Source organism: Charadrius vociferus, unplaced genomic scaffold, assembly GCF_000708025.1.
Source record: "Charadrius vociferus isolate BGI_N301 unplaced genomic scaffold, ASM70802v2 scaffold746, whole genome shotgun sequence".
Classification (NCBI taxonomy): Eukaryota; Metazoa; Chordata; class Aves; order Charadriiformes; family Charadriidae; genus Charadrius; species Charadrius vociferus.
Window position 1 is genome coordinate 178936 of NW_009648658.1, and position 11000 is coordinate 189935.

General features: G+C 37.8%; 1 protein-coding gene across 1 annotated transcript in view; it reads right to left on the reverse strand.

Annotated features, from left to right (window-relative positions):
• Window positions 1-1510: 1510 nt before the first annotated feature.
• LOC104287728 (putative short-chain dehydrogenase/reductase family 42E member 2) overlaps window positions 1511-11000 on the reverse strand; it is a 10331-nt gene continuing 841 nt past the window's right edge. The window contains exons 2-11 of the mRNA XM_009886458.1: window positions 10851-10946; window positions 9808-9865; window positions 8864-8982; window positions 7837-7912; window positions 6278-6360; window positions 4889-5026; window positions 3811-3876; window positions 3078-3141; window positions 2289-2362; window positions 1511-1759 (exon numbers count right to left, since the gene is read on the reverse strand). Coding sequence (XP_009884760.1) covers window positions 1511-1759; window positions 2289-2362; window positions 3078-3141; window positions 3811-3876; window positions 4889-5026; window positions 6278-6360; window positions 7837-7912; window positions 8864-8982; window positions 9808-9865; window positions 10851-10946 — 1023 coding nt within the window. The remainder of the gene's footprint in view (window positions 1760-2288; window positions 2363-3077; window positions 3142-3810; window positions 3877-4888; window positions 5027-6277; window positions 6361-7836; window positions 7913-8863; window positions 8983-9807; window positions 9866-10850; window positions 10947-11000) is intronic.

An 11000-nucleotide genomic window follows, 5' to 3' on the forward strand; every position in this document is an offset into this window, starting at 1 on the left:
GCTCCTTTTCGCCGCTCGACCAGCGCCGCGGGGGCGGCCGCGCCACGGGGCGGTCGGGCCGGGCAGGGCGCCTCGGGGACGGTGGGGAGGGCTGCCAGCCACGGACATTAAAATGGAATTATAGAAAGCTGTGGTATGTACGGAGGAAAGTGGCTTCGCTTGCTTGCATGCCTTTTGGCTTAAAATCAGAAATACTAATTTTGGCAGTTCTGTGTTCGGGTTACTGCACCCTCAACCTGCAGGCCCTGCGTCTAGCCTTTGCTGCCTGCCCTGGACTGAGGCAACTGAGGTGAGGTCTGAGCACTCTCACCTTCTCCTGAATTCTCAAATCCATCTGTGATAACCACCCCCACCCCCCCCACCCCCGACCTTGATTCTTCTAGCTTTCCTGCCTCATCCCTAGCCCTTCCCCAACCTCACGCTTTCTGCTTGCATCCTGCTCCTGATTGTTCCCTCCCCATGTTACAGGCTGGAAAAAAGTGCAGTGAGGAGGGAGATTACAACAATAAATCACCAGCACGAGTGGTGGATGGGAGGGCATGTGGCCTTCCAGCCCCCCAGCTTTTCAGACCTATTTTAGTTGAACAGCAATTCTAAAAGCACATTGTTCACTAGCCACCGTAGGGATTTGCTCAGTACAACTGCTATACTTTAGAAATTAGGTGCAAAACTAAAATTTGTTAGTTGTTGTCCTCAATAACTACAGGAGGTAAAGGAAGCAGTACAAAGATCAGTGCAACCCATAGTGGCAGATTCCTCTGCTGTGACACAAATGCACTTAACTAATATAACTTAGTTAATAACTTCCAATTTAACTAAAATACACAGTTTTGACTGGTGAAGAACCACCTGCATGTATCCCCAAGGCCTGCAAACTGCCCTGAAGTGCTGTCACAGATGGCTCTGCACCCCAGGGGTAGGGTGGGGACTGGGTCTGGAACAGTCTGCACAGAGGCACAGGACTGACTTCAGCGAAGTCTGGAGTACATGTTTATTTTCCCTCATATACAGTGATACAAGTGATTCAGTAAAGAAATGCACAGTGTGAACTCCATCTGTACAGTTGGTATCTGTAATTTACAGTAATCTGTTCTGTCCATCCCGTTTGTTGTTCCTCCGTTCCCCGAGGCAGTAAGCCATGGCAGCAAGCCATGGCAGCAGCTGTGGTCAGTCTTTCTCCTTATTTTAGGCATTTTTCTTCACCGGTGAAGCACTGCAGGCTGGCTGTAGCTCTTTCTGCAGGTTCTCATTTACTTCAGCAATCAGTTTGGAAAGTTGTTTTTTTGGTGTGAAATAAACAGATGCAACAATCTTGATTCCACTGTGTTTCAGTGATTTGGCCCTAATTATTTACTGTATTTTAATTTCACAAGTACAGCTACTGATACATTACAACTTTGTTTTTAAGTTTAAAAATAACCACCTGTTTATTGCATTGGGGCCAGTAACTGTTGAGATTCAAATGATCCAGGTAGCAGTACTGTGACTGAGTATATGCAGTTTATGCAAGTCAGTGTTGTGTTTCTTTAAAAAAAAACAAAACTGAAAGGCCATCAAATCTTAAAGAAAGAAAGATAAAACTTAAACTAACAATTAAAGAAAGCAAAACTTTGAAGATGATGTGATGATTCTGGGCTTCTGGTCTTGTTTTAATGTAATGGTCCACGGAATCAGCAAATGCAAACTTCTCTGGGCTGTATCCTAGCTGACTTCGTGCCTTGTCTATTCGAAACGTATGAGTTATAGAAATGTTCTGTACCTAAGGCCAAAGAGTCAACAAACAAAGATAGGAATACATAGGAAATAGGTCTGTAAATGGTAGCAAAGACACAGTTTAAGGAAATGTAAAATAAATAAAAAAACATTATATCAATGTCCCATTGACATTTCACATTATATTTAAAACTATTCACTCAAAAGGACAAACTTGAAAGCCCAAAGAGGCAGTAAAAGCTGCAAAGCAGAATCTTGAACATCCACAAAAAGTGTTTTGCACTCTTGTTAATGTACCCAAGGAGGTGGATAAAAGCTCTCTCTTAGGTGCTTAAATATCTTCAGAAATTAGGGTCCAGCTGACCAGCCAAAGCCTGCCTTGGAAGGGAGGAGCTGAAGGAACCTCTCCCAGATTGCAAGCATAAACTCTTTGTCTTTTAAAAGATTATGGTAACGAACATAAAGTAGTACTGGGTGGATTTTACTTACTACTGGCTTAATCTTAAATTGTACCTCAGTATTAACATGAATGTATGCATCCTGTGAGAATCAAGGGGAGTTTACAAAGACTTTACCTCATTTCTGGTCAGCAGTGGGGACAGTTCAACGAATGGTTTCAGCATCAGATGAAGGTATTCCATTATCATGGCTGCATAGCAAAAGATTTGTACTTGAGTTAAGAATAGTAAATTGCTGTACCATTATGCTTGTGGCATATCTCGCCCTGCATATGATAGTCAAGGATAATCACGTGCCTAAGAGCTCAGGGCACCATTACTAACAGCATCAGGGCTACTTGCTCACAAGGGGGTGGATTTAATCTTAAAAGTTCAGTCAGCCTGAATTAGGGCGCTTGTGTGAAAAGTGTTTGGAGGGTTGGTGACAGGTCTAGTGAAAAGATCATGAGACTTCATAAAAAAATGCGGGAACAACAAAATACTCAAAGTTGGATTCTGTCTTAGCTGCGCGTTGGGGTTGATTCCGGAGAGAGCATGGGATACAGGAGAACAAGAAATTTACCCACACAGCAAAGCAGATACTCTTCAGCGTATTTCCTTAAGTTAAGGATTTTTACATTTAATATTTATACTATTAACTCCACAAAGTTATACATCTGTTAAGTCCTACATAAAATCTGTTTTTATAAGACTTAAATAACAGATCATTCTGGTTTCAACACACTGTATAGAGCTGAACTTTACTTCACCTCTAACTGCTTCACACTAGATGAGCCCACAGCATATTCTTTTTGTACATTAAACTGAAAATTGTAGGAAAATTAAAAAAAAACACCCACATTATATTACAATTAGGAATAAGGGTAGTGTGGACAGGAAAGAGAAATGTTGATAAAATATTTTTACCTGATGCATAAACTAAGGAAGTCGGAATACGTATCCGTGGTTTACTGCAACCTAATCTTTCAAACTGAAAGAAATTTAAAAAGCAGTGAAAAAAACCCACAAACCTCAAACAAGTTTTAAAGTTTCAATACAGAAGATATTTGTGGAAGTATTTACTGATAAAACAGAAAAAATCATCATTGCTGTTACTATTTGAATTTTCATTTTTCAGGGGATTCCAGTTAAATGTCACATGCAGACACTATGTAATTTTGAACTGTTAGTCTCTAATAAAAGGAAAAAAAAGTTGATAATAATCGATTGAAATGTCACAGTGTGCTGATACCATCGTGACATATTTATGGTTTTGAGCCCATCATTAACAATAAAATGATCTTTTGAAAAGAATGTATATTACAGATTAATAATTAGGATTTGTATTTTTTGTCCACCCAAAATAGCCACCATTAACAGATGTATGCCCAAAACCTGAAGATAATGGCAACTCAAAAGAGGATACTGGTCTAGATGGTTCTTTGATCTCAGTGAAGAGAGTTGCTTTAATGTAGTATTTTAGGTAGGCTTTGTTACAGCGTTAATCACACTGAACTTCAAGCAGGAATTAAACCTACATTTGGAATGGAACTCTTACACCCAAAGCAAACATACCAAATGTAACATGCTCATAAAAGCTGCAGTTGTGTACAGTCAAAGAAATTAATGTATTTGGAGATAAAGTATATATTGTACATACAAGTGGAGTTAACCATTCAAAAAGGTTGAATTTTTCACCATCATGAATGAAATACACCTGGCCACTCTGTTAAAGACATAGAGAAGAGACAAATTAGTAAAAATAATACTGCATATATGTTGACGTCTTTATCTCACTCCTTAAGAATAGCTTAAAAAGAATACAGCCATATAAAATATGCGTGGATGTACATAAAGCCAACAAACTATCTACACGTGTTTCAATCAGTTGCACTAATGTGTGCACTGAAATTGTTGGACAAGTGGTTTATGTGATTAACGTGCCTTGGTATAATTTATTTATTACAGATGTGCCTGTACAGAATGGGTATGCTGCCTATGCAGAGGTTACCAAATGCACCGAAGTGGTGCCATATCTAACTTGTACTGTTGACGATAGTCACCAAATGGTGGGACGTGTTCTGCTCTCGGTCTAGTTAAGACTCATTGAAATCCATAAGACTCCATCTGTGTAACCAAGGCCTAAGCTACCTCTTTCCCTTTTGCTTTTAGGTTTTTTTTAAAAAAAAGTAGTTTAATCTACTTTGAAAATCTTTCTAATATGCTTTAAGGGTAGTGCTTCTAGGTCAAATAAAAAAATGTGTTTACAAGGAGGAAAAGAGTTGCAGCTATTTTTGAAATCAACGAACCCAAATAAACTGTGCCTGCATTTGCATGTGGTATGGGAAGAACTGATGATCACAGTTCAGAACATTAAGTCTGGATCTATATATAGAGGAACAGGGGATAAATCTGCCTCAACTTCCAGTTTCACTCCCGACATGGCAAACATTCTTTGCTCATCTTCCAGAAATGGCAAATACTGTATTACAGAAATGCAAAGATGGAGATACTCTTACAGAACTGAATATTCCAACTCTTAACACACTGCACAGCTGGTGCTGCCAGGTCCCACACTGTTCATACCACATTTGTCAACTAAAAACAGAGGCAAAAATGTAAGCTAAAGGACTGTAACCCATGCATTTATTACTGCTGCTGCAGTAGTTACTGTAGTACAGGACACAGTGGCAGGATCCACTGTCAAATGAAAACTGGTGCTTTTATTGTTTACTTACAGCTATGTAGTTCTTTTCAGGGGTGAGAGCGTCAGCAGCTAGAATATGAGCTTGTACCAGATTCTCTGCATGCACCCAGTTCATTTTAGCCGAAGGATCCCCAAACTTGAAGCTAAGTAGCCCCCTCTCAATATTCTTCTGTAGACATAAACAAACACGAAACCAAAGCAACATGTGTTTTAAAATGGGGCACAGTGCCCTTTCTTGTCCAGCTAAATGTAGGTTTGTCTCTACTTAAAAAAATTACATTAATCCATTAAAAAGAATCAAGAGAAGTGCAGAGAGTTAAAAAATATCGCCCCTGAGGAAAGACTGAAGAATGTATTGAACACAACACATCCCGAATTTACAAAAAAATACAAGTCTCTTCTAAGGATAAGTAAAATACTGTATTGAAAGGTACAATACAGTTGAATGCAACAAAAGTATTCACAAAACTGGATCAAATTTAACAAATAGCTTTGGCTGGGAAAAAATTGAATGTAATTCTAGGTGTTACATTTTTCATTTAACAGGTACATTTTAGAAACTGCAAAATTTGACAGTTACATCATGCCTTAAAATGGGCATAATAAATAAGCTTAAAGGCTTAAATGCGTATTTTAAAAGACTATATTTAGGGGGGGGCTAAAGAAAACATCTCAGGTTTAACTAAAATTACGTTTGCCATTATTAAAAAATATTTTATCTAGAAGATGATAAAGTGTATTTTGGATGACTTCAGTATAATTCCCTACCTCAGCCACAAACCAAAAATACTTATTATGTGGTTAGCTTGAATTTATTCTTTCTTCAAAGCTGTACGTAACTTTATATTGTACCGATGCTTTTAAATTAATGGATTCATAATTCTACATGGAACATATTCTAAACACTGTCCCAGTCCTACAATTTAAAAGACAGCAAGTGAAAAAGAGTAAAACATAAGCACCTTAGCTGTTTGACCTTTAGTAACCTACTGTACCAGAAGGTGCTTCTGACTCCGTAACTTGTATCACTGGATAGTGAAAGCTGTTAATAGTTGAGACTGGAAATAAGATATTTTGCCGTATCTCTTTTCATTAATATTTTAAACCATTTGGTGTAAGTTGCCTGCAAGCAGGCATTTGAAATATCATAGATTGGCCTGAATCTTATCATTATAGTAAGCATTAAATTGTAAAGCTGGAGTTACATGTGTTTGTATTTCAAAAAAGGGCTTTTTAAATGTACTATACATTCTTTACAGATATAATATAGTGCCTGTTAGCAAAAGTTATAATATCCTCAACAGGCAATTGAATTGTTGAATTGCTGCCCAATAAGAAGGTCAGTCAATTTGTAACACAAGTAAGTGATGCTGTCGTATATCATAGAAAATTCAGCTGATTAAAAAATTCAAATACATACTGCTAGCCTTGGCAAGTGTCTTTGCTCTTCTGGTCCATAGATTCCTGGTGGGCGGAGAACACACGTATAGAGTATTCCACCTCCTACAAGAATTGATAAGACCATTCTTAAGTGACTTTCACATGACTACATTATATCTTTGTCTGTATGAAACAAAGACTGTGATAGCAGAACTTACTCTGAAGAAATAAATTAGCTTCACCCTCTTACAAAGTAATACATACCAAAAAGGTGTTGAATTAGTAGTTGGATATTAAGTTGGCAGAATCAGAACATGCAAAATAGCAAGATAAGATTCAGAGAAGTCCTGCCAGCATCGCTGGATTCCTAGAAATTACTAGATGTTTCAAAACCTCTTTCCAACCAGTCCTTTGTCTCTGTGCCAAAGCAGTGAATGAACATGCCAACCATGGTGATGAATTTGCTGAAGTGAGCAAGTTACTGGTAAGAAAGTGGAACGAAACCAACTAATCTCATACAAAGTTATTGATGGGAAACAGTGACTCGCAGTACAAGATCAAGCTGAAGAGTTCTCAACAGTAGGTACAGCCAGCTCCCACTGGAACTGCTGTAGAAGCTCCTGATAACTTCAGTGGAAGAAAGTAAAGATCGTCCATCATAAAAAGCCAATCACTTCCTAAGTACATCAGTTGGCTGGTTCATCATCTGCTGATAACTGTTCTTAATAGTACTTGAAAACATACAAAATACTCAATCCTGCTATGGCACAGAATCAAAATGGGATGTTTGGAATGGTGACTGGTTCTAATGTCATTGACAAATGCAAACCTGTGTATTGCTCCCAAAATTAAGAGCGTCTTTGATGCAAAGAGCTGCTGAGAAAAGAGGAAATAAGGAAAAACACCCTTTATTTTTTAAACAAAATAATTCTGTTGGGATGGAATGCCCATCAATGACTTTATATCTCTTTATAGCTCTCTGCAAGTATCAAGTGAAGAGAGTCTTTTTCTGTAAGTTGTCTACAGCTAAATTTAGCTCAGTATCACCTGGTCACATAGAATCATGTTGCACTTTACATTAATTTGTTTTGCACTGGCAGTTATAGTATCTCACAGGTGAGCTTAAGTATTCAAGTGTGTAACTGGCTTCCTCAACATGGAAAACTTTGGGAAACACTAATAAATAATTCCAGGCTGTAGTATCAGGTGGCTTCTTCAGATTTTAATATATACCTGGGAGGGAGAGAGGGTAACAATTTAAATCACCATGCATGTTTTACTTATGTTGCATAATACAGTGACATTAAACACTCGGTTTTGTTTAATTTATAACTGTCTTCATCTTTTCAATTAACATACTGAACTCATTGCTACCATGCTGAAACCTTTTACGGACACTGTGAGAACTAAAAAAAATTAAAAGTGATTTTTAAGTGAAAATCTTTTCGTTTGTGAGAGGGGGTAGATTAGATAACTTGACTTCATAATAATTGCTGGACAATCTTGTCCACTAAGGATTGATACAGGATACAGGATGCTAGTGAGAACAAGAAGAGGAGGAGTAAATTCCACTATGAATTCACACTAAGACAAAAGTACCTGCTAGTGGAGTTCCATTAGCTGCTAATACCATTTGTTCTGCAATTGATTTCGTTCTGGAATAATGATCAACATGCTATAGAGAAAAAGCAAATATGTTTTTATCTATTCTTGAAATCACAGGGCAGAGGGGCATCTCTTCTCTGCTAGTTTTTACTTAGCAGATGGCAACAAATACCTCAAAATACAGAAGCTATGGGGTATTAGTTTAGGGTAAAACACATGCATATTGCTAAGGTAAGCAAACATTTTTGTTTATGTAAATCCAGTTAATTAATTTCAGCACGTTTGAGAAGCAATAAATATATGTATGCTTTGAATGCTGCCAAGAATGTAACTGATCACTACTTTGTAATCTGGATTTCTTTTTCAGGTAATGGAAAAGTCAAAAGCCAAGTTTTGAAGACATTACGATTGGTCTCAATTACCCTGTTGACTTTCTTGTAGCACTGTCCCAGAGAAAATATTATTTTATATATTATTCAAAATATTATTCAATATTTTCTCTATTCATCTCGACTTCCTGAAAGACTATTAAGTACTTAACAGAGGGACACAAAAAACAACTGTGTATGCAAAGCAAGCAGAAGTACTTTCTCCTTTTTGAGTGCAATAAAACCATCTAAAAAATAGGCTGGTTTTCCATATCAGCTCTACATTGAATATATGTCATCTTCAATAAGGGAGAAACAGAAAAATCATATAAATAATAGATGGCCAAAGAGGCACCAAGCCATATAACACAATCCCTATGTCCAGGTGGAATTTCATTAATTTTAATGGGATACTATATGAGTTATTTTCCAATATCAAGGCCTTGATAGGAAACAAAAAAAAAATATACTTCCTTGTACATAAAATTGATGTATCAAGTTTGTGAATAGCATCCACAAAAAGTGTAAAGAGTTTTTTTTCTTGGCACTGGATTCTGGCATCAGGCAAAACATGGTCATGAAAACCCCAGGGTTTTCCAGAAACAAGAAAGTAATCAAAGAGGAAACATGGAAATGTAATACAATGAAAATACCTTTTCTATAGGAAAATATGGCACAGTTTCCTCATCACCATCTTCAATAGGAAGCCCGCCAAACACCACATTTACTGTACTGGTGTATATCAATCTAGCAATGTTCCTCTCTTTGCAGGCTGCAGCAATGTATAAAGTAAATTAGTTTAGTGGAAACTGAAACAATATGGAAAAAAGTTTGTACGAGATTTTTCTGAGAAACTGCCAAATCTTAAAAGAGCAAATCCTTCCATTTTATGATTGGGTGATTTAAAATGCAAAGCATATTTAAAGGGAAGACAACAGTGTAGAACCAAGTGCTTTATAACCTGGCACATCTTACTTTGGATGCTGTAAGCTAACACTGTGCCTTCGGGAGGGCTGCTGCCAGGCTCCCAAGACAGGCTTCAGCTCGAGCCAGCCAGGTGGCTAGCAGTCCATCTGCTTCAAGGGCTGCCCACTACCTGTGCACAAGCTATTAGATAGTAATGAGGTTTACCGCTACAAAATACACATGGGAAGAGTTAACTCCTTATGTTGATACAGATTCTGACATCAGGTCAAACATGATTATGGAAAGCTGAAGTAGCTGAACTACAGTGCTGGCTCTCATATCGTACCCCATAACAGAATCGAGCATAAAAAACCCCAATGACATGTTTCCCCATCTTCTGCCAAAAATGTAAAGTATTTGGTAAAAAATAGTGTGTGCCATAAAAGCCAAATGGCTTTTTCTAAGTGGTATAATAATATTTTGATGTCCTATACTAACACCCAATGGCAAGGTTAGATACATAGAATCTTAGAATGGTTTGGGTTGAAAGGGACCTTGAAGATCATCTAGTTCCAAACCCGCTGCCTTGGGCAGGGACACCTCCACCAGACCAGGTTGCTCCAAGCCCCATCCAGCCTGGCCTTGAACACCTCCAGGGATGGGGCAGCCACAGCTTCTCTGGGCAACATACCATCAATGATGAATCTTGTTCCATTAATGTTTACAGTTTCAATCTCTTCTCTGTGCAACTAGGAAAATTAAGAAAAAAAAAAAAAAGAAACTGTGCATTTTTTAAGAATAATACATTTGAATTCAATACGTGGATATTATATATGTGTAATGGGCTTAGTGCTTTGATTATAAAAAAGGTCATTTAGACTGGAAGTCAATCTTCAGGAAGTCAAATCATTATTTTTAAACTACACCTGTATTTTTCTTGTATTTACAGACTAGCCTGCTTGAAGCAAAGAGAATTGCGGTGCTTCTGAACACACATTTCCAGTGGCTATACATCTTGCAGCAATATGTTAAATATCTGTGTTTCAGTAGCACTTCAATGACAAATTCCAAGTATGCATTGCTCAATTGCAAACATCTTTGAATGAGCTATTCTATCCAGCTAAGATAATTACTGAAGTTCCTTTTATTAAATAAGGTAAGAAGGGCTCTGGGTGTGTTTGTCATTCTAATCATTAAAATTGTGGCTCAGAGTCCTACATCAAGTACATCCTTACAGCTTCTTACAGCTTTTTACCCAATAGCAGACAATTAAGACTTGAAATACAGCCATTGTTATAATTCAGTTATATAAAATAATTTATAATTTAGTTCACATTTTTTTTCTCCCAGTGACCTTACACCTAGGAGTTCCATGTGAAAGGCTTAGGGAAGGATTGGGATTTTGGAGGGAACAAACCTCCCTTGTCTTTCCTTTTGTCCTCACACTATTTTAGGACTCTTCAATGCCATTTCCAGCTGAAAAGCCCGCCCAGGGTGCTGGTGGAGCCTCTAATGGGCGAGAATTTCACAACTAGGAAAACAGTACTGTAAGCAGACTGCTTGCAGCTGGCACACCAGTTTGCATGCAGCAATTTACCAAAACATCATGGAGGTGGATTCATGCTCTTGGAATAATTTGAAGAGATAAAATCTAACATGCAGCGTTACAGCATCAAGTCTCTCATCCTCAGTGTGGGCAGTCACAGAGAAAAAAATGAAACTATTTGAACTCACTTGCTCTCTTCCTGACATTCCATATGAAGCTACATGAAACACACAGTCAGCCCCTTCACAGGCTGCAAATATGGCATCATAATCTCTGACATCTGCCTGTAACACATAACAAAAGATATTTGGACTTGAAATCAAAGCTGCAGGTTAGCA